This window comes from Geotrypetes seraphini, chromosome 2 (assembly GCF_902459505.1).
Source record: "Geotrypetes seraphini chromosome 2, aGeoSer1.1, whole genome shotgun sequence".
Classification (NCBI taxonomy): Eukaryota; Metazoa; Chordata; class Amphibia; order Gymnophiona; family Dermophiidae; genus Geotrypetes; species Geotrypetes seraphini.
Genome location: NC_047085.1, coordinates 194,740,254 through 194,765,217, shown reverse-complemented (window position 1 = coordinate 194,765,217; position 24,964 = coordinate 194,740,254). Strand labels below are relative to the sequence as shown.

Below are 24,964 nucleotides of genomic sequence, written 5' to 3'. Positions count from 1 at the left end.
CTTCAGGAACTAGGGGACGTTGTTCCACTTACTGCATGGTGCCCAAGACGGGGTCATTGGGCAGGCTGGATCCCATTCTGCTGAATTAGTTTCTCAGGGTTACACGTTTCTGCAGAAAAACTGGGAGAATATTTATATTTTCACTATGGACTCCGAATCTGCACTAGGTTTGCTTGCCTCTCTTGGAGCAGCGCTTTCGGTTTTGGCACATGCCATTTCGCCTACCCAAGGCTTCACGAACATTTTAGAAAATGTGGGCAGTGGTACCGTTTTGGTGCTACCAGGCGATTCACCTAATTTCTTCTTGACTGACTGCTTGATTCGGACGTCTTCCAGTCGGGCTATTTGACTGACACGGAAAGGGTGGTTTCTTTTCCTCAGTTCTTTGGATGTGACTCTTTAAATTTGCACAGCGCTCTTTTCTCCTGTACTATTTATAGGTATATCGGGGAGATGTTTTTATTCATGTAGGAGAGAAATGTGTTTCTTCCCAGAGACTAGGTTTGCATTCTTCCCAGAGACTAGGTTTGCATTCTTCTTCGGTCACCATGACCAAGAGTATGGGATTCTGTACAGGTTCTAGGATCCATATTGCTGACTCCACTGGGAACTTCGGCTTGCTTTCCCATTATAACGCTACAGCAGTCGCTTTTGTTCTGGTGGTTCCCGGTATCTCAGGGCTCCAATTATTTGGTAGGCTCCTCAAGCATTGCTCTGTATGATTTGGTGGCTCGGGGAGATTTCTCTTTTCAAAGGCATGCCTCAGTCTTTGCTGGACTAGCTCATGGCCACCAATAATCTCGGGTTGGGGGGCTGGGTGCCTTCCATCCTCAGCTCCAGGAGTCTGGTCTTAAGAGGCGACTCAGTACTTATTCATTCTTCTACTCTGGAGCATGGTCAGGTTACCATTTTTGGAGCTTCAGACCATTCTTCCAGTCCCCAGTTTCTTCGTTTCCACGGAGCGAAGAAGACGCATGTGTTTTCAACGGCCGTTGAAAAACTAATTTTTGCCTTCCCGCTCGCGTATTTTTTCACTTTCTTTCCTTTTTTCTTATCGGATTCCCTTTATTTTTGTTTAAAAAAAAAAAAAAAAACTCGTCGAGTTTTCCTTATTTTTTCAGGCCGGCCCCGGCGGGGCCTGTTGCCACCATACAGGCCTCCGGGTTCAATTTTGCGGAGGCCGTGTTTCCATTCATGCCCCCTCAACCGGGTTTTAAGAAGTGCCAGCGGTGTGCACGCCCGATCTCCCTCACCGACCCACACAATTGGTGCCTCCAGTGCTTGGGTCCAGAGCATCGGGCTGACACCTGCACCCGCTGTGCTACGCTTAAAAAGCGTACTTTGAAAAATCGGCAGATCCAGCAAAATATTTTGTTTGGTACCGGATCTGCCATGGAACCGGCTGCGACGTCGACGGCACCACAAAAGTCGGCACCGACAACATCGACACCACCGGACCCTTCCTTGGGGTCATTGGGCCCAGGTAAGCCGGCTAAGAAGCCTCCCACTTCCCTTGAGCGCCCTCCTGCCACGGTTGCGACACCGGCCCTCCCGGTACCGCACCGGCCCCGCAAACGCTCCGCTCCAATCTCGGTGAGTGCCTCATCATCGGCCTCCTCATCGCCGGAGCGTAGAGCGGCACCTATGGTACCGAAGAAGAAAAAAGTGGTACCGGTGCCTCCCTTGGACGACCGCATCGCGGCCATACTCCAAACACAGTTACAGGAGCAGCTGCAACAACAGCTCCAACAACTGTTGCCGGCGTTGCTGGCACCGCACCTTCCGGTACGGGACCGGTCCGAGCCTCACACTGTCCCATCGGTGTCGACCCCCCTCGGTACCGATTAATACTTCCATGCCGGTGCTCTTGGCAGAAACACCTACAGTACATACCCGTGATGCTGCCGACCCTGTCCGGTCCCAGGAACGACATCGGTCTTCCTCACCCGGTACCTCCTCGGTGTACTCAGGCAAATCTCTTTCAAAGACCTGCCATGCCGAGCCCTCCACACCGATGTCCAAACGTACGCACCCCGACGTTAGGGACCCAGATTTGTGGGAAGACTCCCCTCACGGCACTGAGGAGGACGCTTCATCAACTGACGAAGAACCCTCCATGACCGACACCGTCTCCAAACCAGAGCAATCCTCTTTCTCCAAATTCCTTAGGGAGATGTCAGCAGCTCTTTCCATTCCCTTAGAGTCCGACTCTAAAAAGTCTCAGGCTTTCCTCGATGCCCTAGACTTTGAGCAACCTCCCAAAGAATTTCTGAAGTTGCCCGTCCACGACATCTTACGGGAAACTTTCTATAAAAACTGGGAAGCTCCCCTCACGGTTCCTGGAGCCCCTCGTAAATTGGATAGCTTGTACCGGGTTATTCCAATCCCAGGATTTGATAAGCCTCAATTGCCCCACGAGTCCCTCCTGGTGGAATCTACTTTGAAAAAATCTCACGGTTCCAGTGTATATGCCTCCACCCCTCCTGGCAGAGAGGGAAAAACCATGGATAAATTTGGTAAGCGCCTTTTCCAAAATGCCATGTTAGCCAATAGAGCCAACAACTACACCTTCCACTTCTCCTTCTACATGAAGCATCTGGTGCAACAGCTCTCCTCCTTACAGAAATACCTTCCTGAACGTAAGGTCCCTCTTTTCCAGCAACATATTTCCAGCCTCCTCCAACTCAGGAAATTCATGGTTCGCTCCATCTACGACTCATTTGAACTGACCTCTCGCGCATCTGCCATGGCGGTGGCCATGCGACGTTTGGCATGGCTGAGAGTCTCTGACCTGGACATTAACCACCAGGACCGCCTGGCTAACGCACCTTGTCTGGGTGATGAACTCTTCGGAGAGTCCCTGGACTCAACAACCCAGAAACTCTCAGCACATGAGACAAGGTGGGACACTCTGATTAAATCTAAAAAGAAGACTCCACCTGCTCGCACCTACAGACAGCAGTCTTCCTACCAGCGCAGGTTCTCGGTCAGACCTCTCAACCCGCCTCAACAGCAGCCTCGCCAACCTCGTCAACAGCATCAATCTCAGGCTCGCTCACAGTCTCACCAACCTGCCAAGCCTCTCCCTCCGTCAAAACCATCTCAGCCCTTTTGACTTTTTCCTCCAGGGCATAGCCAGTCTCCCATCATCATTGCCTCTTCCTCAGCCTATCGGAGGTCGCCTCCAAATCTTCCTCAGCCGTTGGGAGGTCATCACATCAGACCAATGGGTCCTCAACATCATTCGCCACGGCTACTCTCTCAACTTCCAGACTCTTCCACCAGACAATCCTCCCGTAGAGTCTGCTTCTCACTCCTCCCAAACCCCCCTCCTCTTGAGGGAGATCCAATCCCTCCTTCTTCTCAATGCCATCGAAGAGGTGCCTCCGGACCAAAGGGGTCAGGGATTCTACTCCCGCTACTTCCTGGTTCCCAAGAAGACAGGAGACCTTCGTCCCATCCTTGATCTCAGGGACCTCAACAAGTGTCTGGTCAAGGAGAAGTTCAGAATGCTCTCCCTTGCCACGCTTTACCCTCTTCTCTCTCAACACGACTGGCTATGTTCCCTGGACCTCAAAGAGGCCTACACTCACATCCCAATCAATCCGACTTCACGTCGCTACCTACGGTTTCAGATACAGCACCGTCACTATCAGTACAAAGTGCTACCTTTTGGCCTCGCTTCATCGCCCAGGGTGTTCACCAAGTGCCTTATTGTGGTGGCGGCCTTCCTCAGGTCTCACAACCTCCAGGTGTTCCCCTACTTGGACGATTGGTTGGTGAAAGCACCTACATCTCCACTTGTGCTACAAGCCACTCATCACACCATCTCTTTCCTCCATCTCCTGGGGTTCGAGATCAACTACCCCAAGTCGCATCTGCTTCCCACACAGCGACTTCAGTTCATTGGAGCAGTTCTCGACACCACACTAATGAGGGCGTTTCTCCCCTCCGACCGTCAACGGACCCTGCTCCACCTCTGTCGTCAGGTGCTCCTTCATCACTCCATTCCTGCCCGACAGATGATGGTCCTCCTGGGCTACATGGCCTCGACGGTCCATGTGCTTCCTCTGGCGCGACTCCACCTCAGGACACCTCAATGGACTCTTGCCAACTAATGGTCACAGACCACGGATCTTCTTTCTCATCCCATCTCTGTGACATCGTCTCTTCAGCAATCTCTTCAATGGTGGTTGAACTCCTCAAATCTTTCCAGGGGTATACTCTTTCATCTACCCCCTCACTCCATGATCATAACCACGGATGCCTCCCCCTATGCGTGGGGAGCTCACCTGGGAGATCTACGCACCCAGGGACTCTGGACCCCGCAGGAGCGTCAACATCACATCAATTTCCTGGAACTCAGAGCCATGTTCTATGCTCTCAAGGCCTTCCAGCACCTTCTCTGCCCTCAGGTTCTTCTCCTGTGCACAGACAATCAAGTTGCCATGTACTACATAAACAAGCAAGGTGGCACCGGATCTCGCCTCCTTTGTCAGGAGGCTCTCAGCATCTGGACCTGGGCCACGGCCCGCAATCTCTTCCTCAAGGCTGTCTATATCCAGGGCGAACAGAACTCCCTGGCCGACAATCTCAGCCGCATCCTTCAACCTCACGAGTGGACTCTGGACCCTTCCACACTCCACTCCATCTTTGCTCGCTGGGGCACTCCGCAGGTGGACCTCTTTGCAGCACCTCACAACCATCAGCTGCCCCAGTTCTGTTCCAGACTCTTCTCTCCTCATCGTCTGACCCAAGATGCATTCCTGCTCGACTGGACGGATCGGTTCCTCTATGCCTTTCCTCCACTACCTCTGATGTTGCGGACGTTATCCAAACTCCGCAGGGACAGGGCCACCATGATTCTCATCGCTCCTCGGTGGCCTCGCCAACACTGGTTCTCCCTCCTGCTTCAGCTCAGCTCCAGGGAGCCAATTCTCTTCCTGTGTTTCCTACTCTACTTACGCAGCAACGTCAGTCTCTACTGCATCCCAATCTGTCTTCGCTCCACCTGACAGCTTGGTTTCTCTCGGGCTGACCTCTCCAGAGAATCTGTCTCAGCCTGTCCGTCGCATTTTGGATGCCTCCAGGAAACCGGCCACCCTCCAATGTTACCATCAGAAGTGGACCAGGTTCTCCTCTTGGTGTCTACTGCATCATCATGATCCCACCTCATTAGCGGTGGAAACTGTACTGGACTATTTGCTCTCTCTGTCCAATGCTGGCCTCAAGTCTACCTCAATCAGAGTCCACCTCAGTGCCATCACTGCGTTTCATGAGCCTATCCTCGGAAAACCTCTCACGGCTCATCCACTGGTTTCCCGGTTCATGAGAGGCCTCTTCAATGTCAAACCGCCTCTGAAGCCTCCTCCTGTCGTCTGGGACCTGAATGTGGTTTTATCAGCCCTCATGAAACCCCCTTTTGAGCCTCTTGCCACAACTTCGCTCAAACTTCTAACATGGAAGGTGCTTTTCCTCATTGCCATCACCTCTGCCAGGAGGGTTAGTGAGATGCATGCACTGGTCGCCGATCCACCGTTCACTGTTTTTCACCATGACAAGGTGGTTCTGCGTACCCATCCTAAATTCCTTCCCAAGGTGGTCTCGGCTTTTCACCTCAACCAGTCCATTGTGTTGCCTGTCTTTTTCCCTAAACCCCATTCTCATCTGGGGAACAGGCGTTGCACACGCTGGATTGTAAGCGTGCCCTTGCATACTACCTTGACCGTACCAGGGCTCACCGCTCGTCCCCTCAGCTCTTTCTGACCTTCGATCCTAACCGTCTAGGTCGTCCTGTCTCTAAACGGACGCTTTCCAACTGGCTTGCTGCCTGTATTGCGTTCTGTTATGCTCGGGCCGGTCTCTCACTGGAAGGTGCTGTCACGTTCCACAGGGTCAGAGCTATGGCTGCTTCTGTGGCTTTCCTCCGTTCCACGCCCATCGAGGAAATCTGCAAGGCTGCCACTTGGTCCTCAGTTCACACGTTCACTATTCACTACTGTCTGGATGCCTTCTCCAGACGGGATGGACACTTTGGCCAAGCTGTGTTACAAAATTTATTTTCCTAATAGCCAACCATCCCTCCTCCCTCTCTGTTAGCTTGGAGGTCACCCATGCGTTAAGAATATGCTGCCTTCTTGTCCTGGGATAAAGCACAGTTACTTACCGTAACAGGTGTTATCCAGGGACAGCAGGCAGATATTCTTACGTCCCACCCTCCTCCCCGGGTTGGCTTCTTAGCTGGCTTATCTTAACTGGGGACCACGCTCTCCTCCGTCGAGCGGGAAGGCACTCGCGCATGCGCGGTGCGGCCAACTAGAACTTTCTAGTTAAAAAGGTCCGTATCGGGGCTCCGTCGGTGACGTCACCCATGCTGTCCCTGGATAACACCTGTTACGGTAAGTAACTGTGCTTTTCAGTGTTTTCCCCTGTCTGATGATTGCTTGGATTTGCCATCTCAAGCTCGCTTTCAGGGCACAGTATTTGTAGAATCTCTGGATTGGCTGCGCCATCCTTGCTATGCGGATCTGATGAGTCTTTCGACAGCCGGACTGTTGAGTTTCCTGGTATCTCTGGATTTGCGCACCTAGGGTCCGATCAACATGGATATTCGTACTACTTTGGTATTGCGGCCTAGCTTTTGAAAAGTCATGGCTGACATGTAAGGGTTATGCGAAGCAGGTTGTTTCTTCTCTTATTCAGGCGATACAGATGTCTTCACCTGTTGCTTCTGCTTCCTTTTAGAGGTTTTTCCATTCTTGGGTACTTCTTAACATTTTCACCCTTTCAGAGTTCTTTTTTGGCACAAGTATATTGCCAAGGGCTTAGCATTCAATTCCCTTCAGCTTCACGTGCCATTCTTAGCTTGTTACAAGGGCTTGGTATATTGCTCTTCGATTACTTCTCAGCTTCATATAGTTCAGTTCCTAAATGTACACCTCTTAGAAAGCCCTGTCCAGAGTACAGTCTTAAGGTACTTCTTTGCAGCTTACCGAAGGCCTCATTTCATTCTTGTCTTTTGAGACTCTAAAGGGATGTACCGTTGAACACGGGGTTTCTTGTGGCCATGGCTTCAGCTCGGCGGTTTTCTGAGCTGCAGGCCTTGTTTGTTGGGGATTCCTATTTCTGATTTATAAAATTTGGGGTGTCAGTTCAGACAGTACCACAATTTCTTTATAAGGAGGTGTCATCCTTTCTTTTATGACACTCTCACTTTTCCTTCCTTCTTCCTGGGAGGAGAAATGGGGAGATGTGCTTTTATTCACTGCATTTTTTTTTTTTTTTTTTTTTTGAAAGTGCGTAGCGTTCTCCGCGTGCTAGGTTTCTAACGACTTTTAGTTGTTTAGATCACCTTTTTGTATTATGCACGGGACGCCTCAAATGTATGGCGGCGTCCAAAGCCTCCATCGCTCGATGGGTCCAGGAGGACATTCTTTACGCTTGCTTGATGGCAGGGAAGTGGTTGGCGAAAGAACTTCATGACCATTCCGCCAGAACGATGGCTATTTGGACTCGGTCCAGAGGTTTTTTCCTTGGAGGAGTTTTATCTCAGGGCTACTTGGTCTTCCGAGAGTGCTTTCTCTCAGCATTACTGATTGGATTTGGGGGCGCATGCGGTAGATGCGTTTAGTGCTTCGGTTGTTACGGAGGCGGCGTTTGCTTCCCACCCAGATTGAGGATTGCTTTGCTACATCCCATTGTTCTCTGGATTCATCTGCTGCTGTTGCTAAGGAAGGAAAAATTATGTTCTTACCTGTTAATTTTCTTTCCTTTAGACGCAGCAGATGAATCCAGAACCCCACCCTTTCTGGATATTGTTTGTCGTTTTTTTCTTTTCCAACTTTCGAAGTTTGTTATTATTGATGGTTGTATTCTGTACTATTGCCTTTTGAGATTTGTTATGGGAAAGAAGTTTTTTACATGCTATGCCTATTGATGGTTACGGATGCTTGGGCAAGGAGCTATACTGGAGATACAGGAGGAGTGCCAGCCAATAGGACCACCTGTTAATCAGTTTCTCTATTTCCTCCTGCTGTAATGTGTGCTATCCCATTGGTCTCTGGATTCATCTGCTGCGTCTAAAGGAAAGAAAATTAACAGGTAAGAACATAATTTTTCCATCCTATTAATTTGTTCCCATATTGATTTCCAAAATTGAGTATCAAGAGACAATAAAACATCAAATGATCCAATATCCCTACTTCAAGATGACAATGACAGCATCTATTAGAGGGGATATGATAGAGACTTATAAGATCATGAGGGGCATAGAGAGAGTAGAGAGGGACAGATTCTTCAAACTTTCAAAAAATAAAAGAACAAGAGGGCATTCGGAAAAGTTGAAAGGGGACAGATTCAATACGAATGCCAGGAAGTTCTTCTTTACCCAACGTGTGGTGGACACTTGGAATGCGCTTCCGGAGGACGTTATAGGGCAGAATACAGTACTGGGATTTAAGAGAGGATTGGACATTTTCCTGCTGGAAAAGGGAATAGAAGGGTATAAATAGAGGATTACTACTCAGGTCCTGGACCTGTTGGGCCGCCGCGTGAGCGGACTGCTGGGCAAGATGGACCTCAGGTCTGACCCAGCAGAGGCATTGCTTATGTTCTTATGAATTTTCAACATTGAATTTTTAGGTTTAATACCAGTGGTGCTCAGCAAAATGATGATCACTGCTAGATGCATATTGGGCCCCATAAATCTTATGACTAAGGATTCATAATTGATGTGGAAGATTCTTTCACCATACTTAGCTATTTTCACCTCCAGATGTTTCACAACCTCTTTTGCCCATTTAGATCAGAAATTACCTTTTAAGCTCTCTTCAGTCTCCACTGGGTAGGTTTACATTCAGAGCCTCCAATTTATCCATATTGACTTTGAGCCCAGAGACAGCATTACATTTTTGGTATGTCCCTTCTGGATTCTATATGCAAGGTGTCCAATCCATTTCCGCGATCCAGGACCTGCAGAAATTCACACTTTTCTCACCATGTGTTCCTACTACTACTGAGGACTACCACTAGAGAGACAGAGCCCCCTGCAGTTTCATTTTGTGCAAGCAATCCATGCAGAAATCTTTCTGATTTGCTCTGCATCTTTTTCTTATTTTTTTCAATTAAAAGTTAGTTTTCGGTGGCTTATGTGCCATGAGACCCCTTGCAGTGGTCTTCTGCTGGAGGAAAGGAAGTCCACAGAGACAGATTGTTGCTTCACAGAGAAACTTCAGTGGGCCTGTGGAGCCAGCCTGCTGTGTGCCACCTTGTTTGGGCTCTGGGTCTGTCCCCCTGGGAGCTAGCTTGCTTTCTGACCTTGTTAGAGGTTTAAGTGCAGACTGGGTGTGTCCTGAGTAATTGCCCCTCAGGATTTCAGGGTTCAAGATGCGTTTCCCACCCCCGGTCGAGTGGAGAGGTTCCGAGGGGGGCGGAAGTTTCAGTTGGGGTCTGTCCAAATGCTAGTCCGAAGATCTTGAAGTTTGGTCCTGTTGGAGCTTTTTCTGAGGTAAAAAGTCCTTTTCCTCCATCCAACTGGCAGTAAAAAGAACTGACTGGCAAGGTACTTCAGTGACTGGGAGTACACCACCATTATTTCCTATGGGAGTACACCACCATTATTTCCTATGGGAGCTTCGGGGGGGGGGGGGTCTGTAAAATGCGTTTTTGAGATAGGATTCAGGTCTCCCACTTTTTCAAACCCCAAATTGCAATTTTTTGTCTTTGAAAATTGTTTATTTTTGCCATTTTAGGGGTGAATTCACTTACGGCGTCTATCATGGATCTTTATCAATCTTTTTCTCTAAGCTTAAATTCTGCCTTAAAACCCCTCGATTTTACTTAAAATTGGTGGGATTGGACTTGGCCCCTAATCTGTCATGCACATGTTTGGATTGTGCCAGATTGCTGGCAGAGAAGCGTCTGTATACCATGTGCACAGGGGGATGTGGCAAAACCTTCTGGCCTTTCCTCCTCCAGGTCCTCGAGGGCTGGGAAGCTGGCATGTCACATGAGATTGTGCCAGGTATCCTCTGCGGAGGTGAGGGAGTCAGTGATTCTGCCTCTAAGGCAACTCTGCGGCAAGTGAGAAGGAAGACGAGGAACACATTGGGAAACGGAAGGGAGGAAGAGGGTTGTGTTGGGGCAGGAAGGGAAGTCTTCCGAGTCAGCTGCGGGTCGTATGCAGGAACCAAGGCTTTGAGAAGAGAATTACGGCGGGGAGGAGGGAGCCAGCCAGAGGAGGTAACTCTCGTGGGAGGGAGGCAAATGAGAGAAGGAGGACGAGGAGTGTGTTGGGACACAGAAAGAAGGGAAGAAACTTCAGACAAAGGATGGAGGGAGAGGGTATGAACTTGGGACACAGAATGGAGGAAGGGGAGCATGAACTTGGGACATAGAAAGAAAGAATGGAGGGAGTGAAGGAAGGAGATGCTGAGGTGGGAGAGGGAATAGAAAAGAAGAATTATTGGGTATGGGAGTCTGAGTGAGAAGGAAAGAGAGAGAGTGCACATGAGGAAATGAAGAAAGAGGAAAATTGTTGGGCACAAGGAGGGAGAGAAAAATATTGGACATGCTGGTGGGAAAGGTGTAATGGGAAGAAAGAGATGATAGGGAGAAATGGATGTGGTGGTGGAGAGGGAACAGTGGGATGGATAAAGAACGAAGTAAGTGTAAACCTCCTATCTTTTCTTTCTATTTAAACTACAGTACTTTATTTTGAGGAATGTTTCTTTAATGTTTTTAAAACAAATTCACTTATATACCGCAGTAACCTCTCAGTTCAATGTTCCTGTCTGCCTGAATTCACATTTCGTCTGACCAGTGGGCCTTGGACATTATTCAGTCAGGCTACAAGCTAGAATTTGCCCGACCTCTGATGGACTGGTTTGTGGACTCTCTTGTGGGTCGTCCGGACAAGACGCTAAAGTTTCAGACGCTAAAGGTTCAGGCACTAAAGGTTCAAGGCGCTTTCTGGATATTCAAGCTATAGAGCTGGTGCCGCCCAAACTCTTGGGCTCAGGCAGATACTCCATATACTTTATCGTGCCAAAGAAAGACTCTGAAGATTGGAGGCCTATTCAGGATCTTCGGCATGTGAATACGATTCTCAAAGTTTCATGCTTTCGCATGGAAACAGTGTGATCGGTCATTGTAGCAATGGCCCCAGGAGAGTTCCTTTTCTCGCTGGATTTCATGGAAGCCTACTTGCACATTCCAATTTTTCCAGCCCACCACAAATTTTTGCGTTTTCATATCCTGGAACAGCATTACGAGTTCTCATCTTTGCCCTTTGGGTTGGCAATGGCTCCCCAAGGTGATGGTGATCATAGCAGCTTAAACCAAAATTGGATTCTTTATAATGCAGCAAGAAGTAAATGTCCTATAATAATGGGAGGAAAAGAATCTCAGAAACCCACTCAGAATCTGACCAAAAGGTAAACTTAGTCAATGCTATTGTGCTGCTTAAAACTGCTTAAACTAATTGAAGCCAGTCTGGATGAGGCTTATTACTCTTATCCAAATCACGGATCGGTTTGGTACTGTTTTTTATGGTCAGTACTTCAAAAAATATCCTTGCCACATACAGCTACAATTCTATCGGCAGTGCTATGTGAAAATGGCGCCATTAAGCAGAATGATTGTTCCTGAACTTGATTGCCATAGGTGTCTCTACTTCACGTTTATGTAGTGGCGCTCGGTGCTTGGGTGCTAACTGTAGAGAGAGCTAAGGAGCCCAGTGAAGTAGAGCAGAAGCACAGATAAAATTCCGTAGTGGATTCCTTCTGCAGATAGCACGTGGCCAAGGGGACATTACCTATCTCAGTAGTCTAGAGCAGTGGTTCTCAACCCTGTCCTGGAGACCCCTTAGCCAGTCAGGTTTTCAAGATATCCCTAATGAATATACATATGAGAGATTTGCATACCTGTCACTTCCATTATATGCATATCTCTCTCATGGATATTCATTAGGGATATCTTGAAAACCCAACTGGCTGGGGGGTCCCCAGAACAGGGTTGAGAACTACTGGTCTAGAATGTCTCACCTATCTACTGGAAAAGAGCTTACCAGGGTAAGTACATAATCTTTGTTCTACCTCCGCTTTCGATCTGTCCATTTCTAAAAATTTCATGAACTTCCCCAAAAGAATAAGGAAAGCAACATGATCTAAATATTCATATATTTCATCTTCCTCTCTTGCCTATATAAATTCTCATAAAATATTCTAAAGATATTTAACATATTCCTGTTTGTCAATCACCTTTAACACTTGAGACTTCTAGGTCACTGCTTTTCATTTATGAGCTAACAATCGTTCTGCTTTGTCCCCCACATCAGAAATACATTTGTTTCACACTCGAAAGAATGAGCAATCTTTTCAGCTTTCATTGCCAGAAACTGTCTTCTACTCCCAGTTCATTGAGTACTGTAGGAGATAGGATTGCATTATGCTTTTGTTCTAAGTAAAAAATTAACCACTACAGTTTATCCTCTTTAGCCTCCCTTTCTTTCCTTTTTTATAGGGCATTCATGAAATTCTTCTCCCTCTTACTACAGTTTTTAAATCATCCCATATTATCACTGCATCTTTCAAAGCAAAAGTAATTTTCAGTCAGAGCAATGGTGTCAAGCTTTTTAGCTAAAACAGTGTGTGTGTCAGGTCTTGATATTTTTACCATTTGTATGGTTGCTATTAAAGACTTAATTGACTTGAAGATCAGGTCTTCTCTGCTCTTCAGGATGTGATATATCGTTAGTCAGCCCTTGGGAAACTCTTTTTACGCAGTATTGCTTGATGCTTTCTTGCATTTTTGTCTGTCATGCAGTATGCACAGATTATAGCTTTTCTATAGTAATGAAGAGAAAATCATATTATTTTCCCTTTGGTAACACAGTAACTTCAGCACTCTGTGCAAATGATAGGAAAGTATTTAGATAAGAACTACTTCTTTAACAAAATGCACAGCAGCCTACAGAAAGACCATATTTCTGTCATTTATCTTGTGTAACTGATGTATACTGTACATGAAAAATAGAATGACCTGCTTAAAATCTATTCCTTAAAGTACTTCTTATTAGGTTTTTAAACATATTTCTGATAATTATGTTAATGTGGTATTCTGTATCTGCTATATACATATGGGATGCAGTTGTTCTCAACCTTTACTCCATCAAGCCCTCCTCTCATCCCCTTCCCCCCAAATGCATTAGCTTTATGTGCACTTAATCTCCTCTTGCTTTGCTTTTCTAATGGCAATAAGTATTTCAACCACCCTAATTAACTGATCTTACCCAGTGACAGAAGTGCACTAAATAAATATAGAACACTTCTCTGGCTTTTCTGGCCTTTTGTCTTTCACAGGGTGGGGAGGAAGGTAACAGACAGATGGCCCTATTCAGCTCCAGCTCCCCCTTGCTTCAGCAGATGGGGAGAAGGAGGTAGGCTGCTTCTTGTAATGCTAACCCCAGGACGTAGGTAGCAGTCTTCCATTGCATTCCCCCCCCCCCTCCCATTTCCACTATACAGGTGAAGAACCACTGATGTAATGTTGTACAGTTTTGCTGCATATTGTATGATCTCTATCAATACGCTGTTGCAAGAGGTACTATTATTAGGAATTGAGAATATAATCTAGAAGGGTACAGTGTATTCTGCACTAAAATGCTGTGGGTGTAGGAAAAGGTGATATACTTTCTTCTAAAGAAGTGCCATAACAGGGCCAGGGACAATGTGGACATGGAGAGAGAGCATAGTTTGACATGTGTGTTTTGGTTTGTAGATCTCCCCAGAGGAGTTGTGCAAAGAGGGGATCAAGGTGCATCGTACTGTACAGCAAAGCGGCCAGTTCATTGTCTGCTTTCCAGGATCCTTTGTGTCTAAAGTATGTTGCGGCTACAGTGTTTCAGAAACTGTGCACTTTGCTACCACCCAGTGGACAAGCATGGGTTTTAAGACTGCCAAGGTAAGATTGTTTTTAAAATGACAAGAGTGTAATCTGCATATTTACATATTGTTAGACACATGGATTTTTTTTTTTTTTTTAACATCAATTGTATCCTAAGAACTCTAGAAGGAAGCACTCTGGCATGATGCAGATATTAAGGCAAAAAATTAAAGGTAAATTTGAGAGATGGAGATCATACCCTACACTCCTTAGCTTAGGCATGAGGTTCATGACTTGTCATGGTATGCACAAAATTAATTAATTTAAAATATTACCCTTAATAAATACTTAAGAAAAATTGGAGGCGTTTGAGACATAGTTGGAAATTTGGTTTTGCTGAGACACTGACTGATATAGTAGCTGCGGATACAGGACCTTTAAGGTTAACAAGAACTTGGTGAGACCAATTCACTTTTGGGTATTTAAAGTTCTGACCACAGTTAAGAGTTTCTTCAGATAAGTTGAATTATTTTTTTTCACATAAGGAGTTAGGTAAAATAATAAGTATATGTTTGCTGCTGTGAATGTTTTGGTCAACATGTTTTTTGCCAATGAAGTTGTCCCTGGAAATTTGATGAAATGCTTGTTTAGCTCTTATCTAGGACTTAGAGGCTTTTTTCTTCCAACAGCAAGGTTTGAACCATCAATAGTTTTGAGAATAGATGTTTGGACTAAATGAGATTATGGAATTTTAATGGGTTGGGGGTTTGTTTGTTTTTTGACTAAACATTTTCCACATTCTCTTGTGGTAGTTTGATAATATTTACAAGAACAGCTTATACCCAAAAATCATAGATGACTGAGTTTAGTAATGGTATTATCTTAATTTGGATAACATAAATTATCCATAATTTTGTAAACTGGAGAAGGATGAAACTGATGAGTCAGTTGGTATTTGCCCCATCACTAGGACTTGAGGCCTCACACTTTGGATTCTGTGATAAAGATTCTCTAGAGTAGTGTTCTTCAACTGCCGGTCCGCGGACCGGTGCCAGTCTGCAGAAAATTTCTGCTGGTCCACGCAGGGCCGGTGAGATCAATGCGGTTAAATTTCCTGCCGGGTGTATAGCAGTGGGTGCCCCGACTGCAGTGGTTTTGGCTGCAGGCTGCTGTTCCATCCAGCCTCAGGTGGTGGGCTTGGCCGGCGTGTGGATTGGGGCCATTGGCAGCATCTGGGCCTTCCCTCCACGACGGCTTCCTTGTGCATCCACCTAACCCTCCCAAGTACTCACAATCAGTGTGTCTTTTGCTCCCTGTAATCAGCAGATTGTGTATCTGTTGCTCTGACCCAGGAAGTAAATGACAGGCCTATTTTTTTTTTCAGTAGTAGTAGCAGCACAAGGAGGAGAGTCCGCCCACATGCGGGATGTGTGCATGCACCCAGTGGTTGAGAGGGTGCCTCTAGGTGCAGCGGGTTAAGCCAATGCAGCTGCAGGGTTGTGCTGTGTTCACTAGCTGCCACCAGGTTGTTGACAGCGTCCACGGGTAAGCAAGTGGTACGGCACTGACCCTGAGCTTTCCTGTCTGCGGGCCGCTCACTCATGGAGACTCGACGGCAGGGCTACGGGTAGGAACCTCCGGCTCGTCTTAGGCGGCAGGGCCTGTGGTGCAATGCTGTTTGTGCCAGGGGGGGCGCAAATGTGCAGGGCGCGTGGGAGCGAGATCATGGGGAGCCTTCAACAGTGGCTGTCTCCCCTCCCAGCAGCTTTTGTACTTGCCAGGGCAGTGATTCACTTCGGCAACTTCCTCTTTCTTCAGAGGCGGCAACGGACCCAAAGCTGCCTAAGTAAATCGCTGCTGCAGGCAAGTACTGAGAGCTGCTGGAAGGGGAGGAAGCCACTGTTGGAGGCTGGGAAGCTGCTGGATAAAGAGATAGCTGCTACTGGACCTGGAGGGAGGTAGAAGGAGAGATGTTGCTAGGAGGGGAGGAGAGAAAGGGATGGGAAGAGAGTTACTGTTGAATAGAGGGAGGAGAGAAGGGAGAAGGAAAAAAGGAAGGAAACAGCTGACAGGGAGATTAGAGGAGGGAAAGGGGTCAGGGTGGAATGGAGAGATCAGATGAGGGAAAGAGGAGAGACAGAGGAATGAGAAAGTAGAGAGAGATTGATGCTGGAAAGGGGGTCAGCAGAGAAATGAGCAAGGGATAAAGATGCTAGATCTGGTGTAGGAGAGATAAAAATGAAGAAAGCAGTGAAGCTGGAATGAATGATGTAAAAAGGAGAGAGAAGGCACAGGCCTAATGGAAAGGAGAGAAGAGCATAGAAAGAAGGCAGATACATATGGAAGGGGAGAGGGCAGTCAATGGATGGAAGGGGCAGATGCTGGAAGGAAGAGAGTGAAAAGAAGATGAAAGCAGAAACCAGAGACAATAAAAGGTAGAAAAAAATAATTTTATTTCTATTTTGTCATTAGAATATATCAAATGTGAAATATATATCCTGCTAGAGACATAATGGGGGACTGCAAAGCCCAGGCAGTGCTTCTTTAGCTTCCAGCTGACTTAGGACTCTCTCTGACACTATTCCTGTCATGTGTGACTGCAGTATTCTGTTAGCATGATATTTCTGTGTAGCATTCTGTAATAATTTGGCTTGTTCAGTTTTCTTGATAGTAGAGGGAATATATGTGAAGGGGAGGGGAGACAGGGGTTTTGTTGGTCCTTGCTCTGTATATTTGTATTTATAAAATGACAATTGTACAGAATATTGTTTCTTTTTATACTTTAATAAAATACGTTCAATATAAAATCATAACTGAGGCTTGTGCGGATGGGATCAGATGGTTTGCGGGGACCAAGCTCGCGGAGATGGGGCGGAAATGTGGTTTTTTAAAAAAAATTTCAGTCTTAGTAGTTTGCCGGTCCACAAAATATTTCTTTTATTTTAGATGTGAAAAAGTTGAAGAACACTGCTCTAGAGCAGGCGAGATGTTGCCTGGTGTGCCGTACGGTGCAGACACTGATTAGGCCTCAGGCCGGGTCCCGCACGCGCTCCCATGAGACTCCCCCGTTCCCCGCTGCTGTTCAGTTTCGATCTTCTGCTCTGACGCAACCGGAAACAGGAAGTTGCAGCAGAGCAGAAGATTGAACACTGCGTGCATGTCGCCGAAAAACAAAACCTACAAACTAAGGTGAGGCGAAGGGAGAGAGCTGGCTAAACAGTAGGATCGATTGGGCAGGCGAGTGGTGGCTGCGGGGACCGTGCGATAGCTCGTGTTCCCGGCTCAAATTGGAAGGAGGGAGTGAAAGGGAAAAGGATTCTGGGCCAAGGGGATGAAGACGGAAAGAAAAACCCACAGCAGGAAAGAAAGGGAAGGACAGGCAGGTGAGCCAGATGCTAGAAGCAGGGGGGGGGAAGAAAGAGGGGAAAAAAGCTAGATGGGGTTGAAAAGAAGAGACACACTGGTATGGAAGAGGAAGATAGGGGAAATCTGGACACAGAAAGGTAACAGAAAGAGGGGAAATTATGTGCATGGGGCATAGGGACAGAGACATAAAGGGGACATGCCATGGGGATGGTATATGGACACAGGGGGGGGGGGCAATGACAGATACATAGGGGAGATATTAGAAATGGAGAAAATAGGAGCACAGAAGCGAGATGGTTTGTGGGGATGGGACAGGGACCGAGCTCGCAGGCTCCAGTGGCTTGCACAAATTACATTGTAACGTGCCATGAAAATAAGAGGGAGGAAGGTAGATAGATAAGCCACGTGAGAGGAGCTGAAGGGTAGTAGAAAGGAACAGATGGTAAAGGAGGGAGGGAAGGGTGGTGGTGGTGGAAAGGAATAGGACAGACATTGAAGGAGGGTGGAGAGGAACAGACCCCGAAGGGAAATGTGGAAGACAGAGTGGGAAGAAGACAGATGCCAGACTATGGGGGAGCGGAGGGAAGAAGATGAGTGCTAGACCAATTGGGGGGGGTGAAGGGAGAGGCACAGTAACAGCAAATGGAAGACGTAGAGAGAAGACACACAGTGGATGGAAGGAATTGAATGAGAAGATGTGGAAAGCAGAAACCAGACAACAAAGGTAGAAAAAAAAATTATATTTATTTATTTATTTTTTGCTTTAGGATAAAATAGTATATTAGTTGTGTTGATAAAAATTTATAAACAAAGCCCTGCCAGCTGAACATCTCTTTCTCTAGTTCAGCAGCAGGAACTTTGATTTATAAGAAAGGAATAAGCTAAATATTACAGTACTAAGGCTTATATGGATGCAGCGGGGACGGTTACGGGGCGGTGAAAGGGATGGCGGTGACGGTGACGGGACGGTGACGGGAACGGCTGTTGACGAAGAGCTACGTGTGTGTCTTTCTTCGATTCCAGCAAGAATATCAGCTTTGTGTTCAGCCAAACAGGCCCAGGTTTCGCACTGAATAAAGTATTTTATAATTTTTCACTATTCTGTTTACTTAATATTTCATAATAAAGTAATTATAAAATACTTTCTTTGTGTTTATTTGATTCCTATTCAAGAGAATTACTTTATATATAGTCAATATAGGCACAGAGTTAAATTTTTTAACATTTTCTAATGGTGGTGTGCCTCGTGATTTTTTTCATGAAACAAGTGTGCCTTTGCCCAAAAAAGGTTGAAAAACACTGCTCTAGAGGACCTATACTCCCAGCCTGTCCATTCAATCTTTGCAGCATTAGCTATACCAGTGTGCCAAGCATGTTAAGGTGGAACTGTTTCTTTGAAGCCTTGCCTTAGTTACTATGATCTGTGAAACTGCATTAGAGGTTCTATTTTGCTGAATGAGAGCTCTCTGCCAAGGCTCTGATTGGCCCAGATGCATAAGGCCCCACCCATAGGAAGGCCTTAAACAACCTGGGCCAATCAGAGCCTCAGGCCCCTCCCCAATGCATCCCAGGATGCACCAGGGAGGGTAGGCTCGCCATTTTGAAGAGGCGGACCTGCTGGTTGAAGAGAGTATAGGCATCCCTCTAGCCAGCAATCTGAAAATGGCTGCCCAACTGCCTACTCGGATCCATCGCTCCCACTGTAATCGCTCCCATCTGTCACATCCTCAACTTTTCGCTCTTCACTGCTACAGTTTCTGATGTCTTCATATATGCTGTAGTTACACCCTTCCTTAAAAAGCCCTCACTAAACCCCTACAATTACCGCCCTATCTCCCTCCTCCCCTTCCTATCCAAACTACTCGAACATGCTGTTCACCACTGTTGCCTGGACTTCCTTTCTTCTCATAATATTCTTGACCCGCTTCAATCGGGCTTTCGCCCTCTCCACTTTACAGAAACTGCCCTTGCTAAAGTCTCTAACGACCTGCTCCTGGCCAAATTCAATGGACTCTACTCTATCCTCATTCTTCTCGATCTGTCTGCTGCCTTCGACACTGTTGATCACCACCTCCTTCTCGACATGTTGTCCTCACTGGGATTCCAGGGTTCTGCTCGCTCCTGGTGTTCTTCCTATATCTCTCATCGTACCTTCAGCTTATGTTATGGTGGATCTTCCTCCACTGCCATCCCATTGTTTATTAGTGTACCACAAGGCTCTGTCCTGGGCCCGCTCCTCTTTTCCATATATACCCGCTCTCTTGGTACACTGATCTCTTCTCATGGTTTTCAATATCACCTCTTTGTTGATGACTCCCAGATCTATCTCGCCACAGGAATTGAGGCCGAATCTCAGCTTTCTTGTCTAATATTGCCACTTGGATGTCTCACCGCCATCTCAAACTGAATATGGCTAAAACTGAACTACTTATCTTCCCACCTAAACTCGCCTCCCCCCTCTCACCGTTCTCTATTTCTGTGGATAACACTATCCTCCTTCCTGTCTTGTCAGCTCGCAACTTGGAGTGATCGTTGACTCCTCTCTCTCCTTCTCTGCTCAGATCCAACAAACCGCCAAATCCTGTCGTTTCCTCCTCTATAATATTACCAAAATCTGTCTTCTTCTCTCTGAACACACTACCATAACCCTTGTCCATGCTCTCATCACCTCGCACTTAGACTACTGCAACGTACTTCTCTCAGGCCTCCCACACACCCATCTCTCACCTTTTCAATCTGTTCAAAATTCTGCTGCACGACTCATATTCCATGAGAGCCGCTATTCTCACATTACCCCTCTCCTCAAGTCACTTCATTGGCTCCCCAACCATTTCTAAATACAGTTTAAACTCCTCTTGCTGACTTACAAGTGCATTCACTTTGAAGCCCCCAATATCTCACTTCACTTATCTCCCCCTATGCTCCTCCCCGTGATCTTCATTCATGGGGCAAGCCCCTCTTATCTGTACCCTTCTCTTCCACTGCCAACTCCAGATTTTGTCCCTTCTTTCTTGTGGCACCGTATGCCTGAATCAATACGTCATGCTCCATCCCTAGCGGTATTCAAATCCAAGCTAAAAGCCCACTTTTTTGAAACTGTTTTCAACTCTTAACTCCCACTCACTGTTGATAGATACCTATACCCACGGTATCATTTCCTCTACCATAATCTCCCCAACTCTGATATGTCCTGTCTAAATTAGATTGTAAGCAGTTCTGAGTAGGGATTGTCTATTGTATGTTAAAATGTACAGCACTGTGTACAACTTTCAGCGCTATAGAAATAATAAATAGTAGTAGTAAAATAAGATAAGGGGGAGAAATCGGGGGGAGGGGTGCATGAGAGTATGAGCATCTCTCCCGCTGCCGAGGGAGGTGGTTGGGAGGGGGTGTTGGTTGGTGAAAAATATTGGGCATCTCTCCCACTGCTGGGGGTGTATATTGGTTGGGCAGGAGAGATTGGGCATCTCTCCCGTTGCCGGAGAGGTGTGTCGGTTGATGGTGGGAGACATTGGGCTTCTCTCCCACTGCCTGGGGGGATGTGTCATTTGGATGGCAGAGATTGGGCATGTCTCCCGCTGCCAGGGAAGTGTCAGCTGGTGGTAGGAGATATGGGGCATTTCTCGCGCTGCCAGTTGTATATGTCGGTTGGCAGCGGGAGAGACTGGACATCTTTCCTGCTGCCAAAGGGGGCTATAATACACGCTCTCAAGAAACGACCTTTTACTACTCCTACCAAAAATAAAATAGATGACAATTTGATTCTTCATGTAATTTTTTATTTTTTTCATTAGCCATAGTTAAAACACACGCCACAAGATGCACTTTTAACAGTGCTGTCACTACCAGCCTTAACAGCCATTAAAACTGGTGGAGGAAGGTAGCCTGTTGGTTACATCTTTAAATGATTTTGAATACTTTTTGAGACAACACCACCTCAGATAAAAGTTTTTGAATCAAGTATTTGGTTCCCTGACGCAGGATCGAAACGTGCCGCGTCAGAACCTTCAATCTAAGATAAGTTTGTTATTTTGGAACTTTTATCTTCATGAGAACGTGATAGACTGTGGGTACACAGCACATTGAATACTTTTTGATATCAACTGAAATACATTTAATATGCAATGATTGGGTGGTAAAGCGATATTCTTGGGGTTTGCCCCTTGTTTTTGCCTCTGTTTCTGAGCATATGTTCTATTATAAGTTTATATGATTTTTGAGAAAAGTGACATCTGAACATAGCAGAGTGATTTTGCACCAGATTTGCTATATTTTCTTTAATCACTCATACAATATAGAGTACCTAGTTTGAGGTCCCCCTTATGAATTTATTTGACTGTTCCTTAGTTAGCTGACCCTGGTCTAGGTGATGCTTATGAGGATGATCAGCTTGCGGATCTCTTGTTTTCCATGGTCTTTCCCCATGGCAGGAGACTCGGGACAGTATTCTGGATCTTCGGATCCTTCTCTGGTTTTAGATCCTATGGATAATTCCATAATTCTGTCTGCCACTTTGTCTGATTTTATTTCAGAGACTCTGCAGAAGTTGAATTTAGTCACTAAGCCGGCTCATTCTACCTCCTCCTCTCCTTTGCGGAGTATGAGCACAATCTTCTGCTTTTCCCTGGCATCCTGTTAATGAGCATTCTTACCTCAGAGCAATGGGATTCTCTAGAAGGCATTCTCAAGGGGTTGAGGGCTATGTCCCGTTTGTACCCTATGCAGCAGGAGTGCCAACAGCTTTTTGGTCAACCTAAAGTGGACTCTTTGGTTGTGCAGATGACTAAGCGTGCCTCCCTTCCCAGTGAAAGTGGTGTGGTGATCAAGGATGTGCAGGACTGCCGTGTGGATGTGGTTCTCAGGAGCCTCTTTGAGGCAGCGGCTGTGGTAGTCAAAACTGCCTTGGCAGCATCCTTTGTCACATGCACTTATTTGTCCGGGCTGCGTTCTCTGGAGAGTGAGGCTTTAGAGCCCCCTCCTAAGCTTCTTATGGCTGGAGTACATAAGAACATAAGCAATGCCTCTGCTGGGTCAGACCTGAGGTCCATCGTGCCCAGCAGTCCGCTCACGCGGCGGCCCAACAGGTCTATGACCTGTGCAGTAATCCTCTATCTATACCCCTCTATCCCCTTTTCCAGCAGGAAATTGTCCAATCCTTTCTTGAACCCCAGTACCGTACTCTGCCCTATTATGCTCTCTGGAAGCGCATTCCAGATGTCCACCACACGTTTGGTAAAGAAGAACTTCCTAGCATTTGTTTTGAATCTGTCCCCTTTCAACTTTTCTGAATCCCTCTTGTTCTTTTATTATTCAAAAGTTTGAAGAATCTGTCCCTCTCTACTCTCTCTATGCCCTTCATGATCTTGTAAGTCTCTATCATATCCCCTCTAAGTCTCCTCTTCTCCAGGGAAAAGAGACCCAGTTTCTCCAATCTCTCAGTGTATGAAAGATTTTCCATCCCCTTTATCAGGCGCGTCTCTCTCCTCTGAACCCTCTCGAGTAACACCATGTCCTTCTTAAGGTTCGGCGACCAATATTGGCGCAGTATTCCAGATGCGGACGCACCATCGCCCGATACAATGGCAGGATAACTTCTTTCGTTCTGGTTGTAATACCCTTCTTGATTATGCCTAGCATTCTGTTTGCCTTCTTAGCGGCCACTGCGTACTGTACCGTCGGCTTCATTGTCATGTCCACCATTACCCCCAAGTCCCTTTCTTGGGTACTCTCATTTAATAACATCCCTCCCATCGTATAGTTGTACCTCGGGTTTCTGTTTCCCACATGTAATACTTTACATTTCTCAACGTTGAACTTTATCTGACATCTCGTCGCCCATTCCCCTAGTTTGTTCAAGTCACTTTGCAATTCTTCGCAGTCCTCTTTAGTCCAAGCTCCACTAAATAGTTTGGTGTCGTCTGCAAATTTTATTATTTCGCACTTCATCCCTGTTTCTAGATCATTTATGAATATATTAAATAGCAGCGGCCCGAGCATCGAGCCCTGCGGGATCCCACTCGTGTCCCTCCTCCAGTCCAAGTAGTGGCCCTTCACTCCTACCCTCTGTTTCCTACCCGCCAACCAGTTTCTGATCCATCTATGTACGTCTCCTTCCACCCCATGGTTCTTCAGTTTCCAGAGTAGGCGTTCATGGGGTACCTTGTCAAAGGCTTTTTGGAAATCTAGATATATGATGTCTATGGGGTCTCCTTTGTCCATCCGTTTGTTAATTCCTTCGAAGAAGTGCAATAAGTTCGTTAGGCACGATCTCCCCTTGCAGAAACCATGTTGGCTGGTTATCAGAAGTTCGTTTCTTTCAAAATGTTCATCGATGTTTTCTTTTATCAGTGCTTCCGCCATTTTCCCTGGAACCGAGGTCAGACTCACTGGTCTGTAGTTTCCCGGGTCACCTCTTGATCCCTTTTTAAAGATGGGCGTAACGGCTATCTTCCAGTCCTCCGGGATCATGCCTGTTTTCAGGGATAGATTGCAAATTTCCTGCAGGAGTTCCGCTATCTCCTCCTTTAATTCCTTCATAACCCTTGGATGGATTCCGTCCGGACCCGGGGATTTGTCAGTTTTTAGTTTTTCTATCTGCCCGCGTACATCTTCAAGGCTCACTTCCATGGATGTTAATTTTTCTGCTTGATTTCCATTGAAGAATTGCTCAGGTTCCGGTATGTTGGATGTGTCTTTGTTTGTGAATACAGACAAAAAGAACATGTTAAGTCTTTCTGCCACTTCTTTCTCCTCCTTCACCACTCCCTTCCCGTCTCCGTCGTCCAGCGGTCCCACCTCCTCCCTAGCCGGTTGCTGACACCCTGAATGACCTTATACAGGCCCTGGATAGGCTGTTGGTGTATTCGATATCTGCTTGCAGAATGCTCTGGATTAAACAACAGGCCGGTGGTTCCACCTCTAATGCTACTCTTACAAAATCCTGAGTGGTGTTAAACAGGTACAAGTGGATCAATTTTTTACTCTGTCAAAAATTACAAAGACTAGGGGGACACTCGATGAAGATACAGGGAAATACTTTTAAAACCAATAGGAGGAAATATATTTTCACTCAGAGAATAGTTAACCTCTGCAACGTGTTACCAGAGGTTGTGGTAAGAGCGGTGAATGTAGCTGGTTTTAAGAAAGGTTTGGACAATTTCCTGGAGGAAAAGTCCATAGTCTGCTACTGAGATAGAAATGAGGGAAGTCACCTCTTGCCCTGGATCGATAGCTTCAAATGTTGCTACTATTTGGAGTTCTGCCAGGTGCTAGTAACTTGGATTGGCCACCATGAGATGAGCAACTGGGATTGGTAGCATGGAATATTTCTACTTTTTGGAGTTTTGCCATGTACTAGTGACATGGATTGGCCACTGTGAAGATGGGCTACTGGGCTAGATGGACCATTGGTCTGAGCTGTGAGGCTATTCTTATGTTCTTAGGTTCATAGACAATTGCGCACAAGACAATGGCGCGCGGACAACTGAGCAATTGACCTGTCACCATGTTCTTATAGATCAGACAAACAAATAGTGGCACCAATTGGCTGAATACTACCACTAACTGGTTCTTTAATACACCTCCTTAGAACTTAAAGTCTCAAATTCTGAATGATGACTTCTTATTTATATACTAGTGTTTAAGCCTGTTACATTAACGGGTGCTAGAATAGATGTGTAGACTTTTAGCACAATGGGGTGCTGAGGCATTTATTTCT

The 24,964-nt window shown here is 46.4% G+C and overlaps 1 protein-coding gene across 5 annotated transcripts in view; it reads left to right on the top strand.

The window, feature by feature from the left end:
- JARID2 (jumonji and AT-rich interaction domain containing 2) overlaps window positions 1–24,964 on the top strand; it is a 532,325-nt gene that overhangs the window by 421,659 nt on the left and 85,702 nt on the right. For all 5 annotated transcript variants that reach the window (XM_033934611.1, XM_033934614.1, XM_033934613.1 and 2 more), the window contains one exon: window positions 13,777–13,959. In XM_033934611.1, coding sequence (XP_033790502.1) covers window positions 13,777–13,959 — 183 coding nt within the window. The remainder of the gene's footprint in view (window positions 1–13,776; window positions 13,960–24,964) is intronic.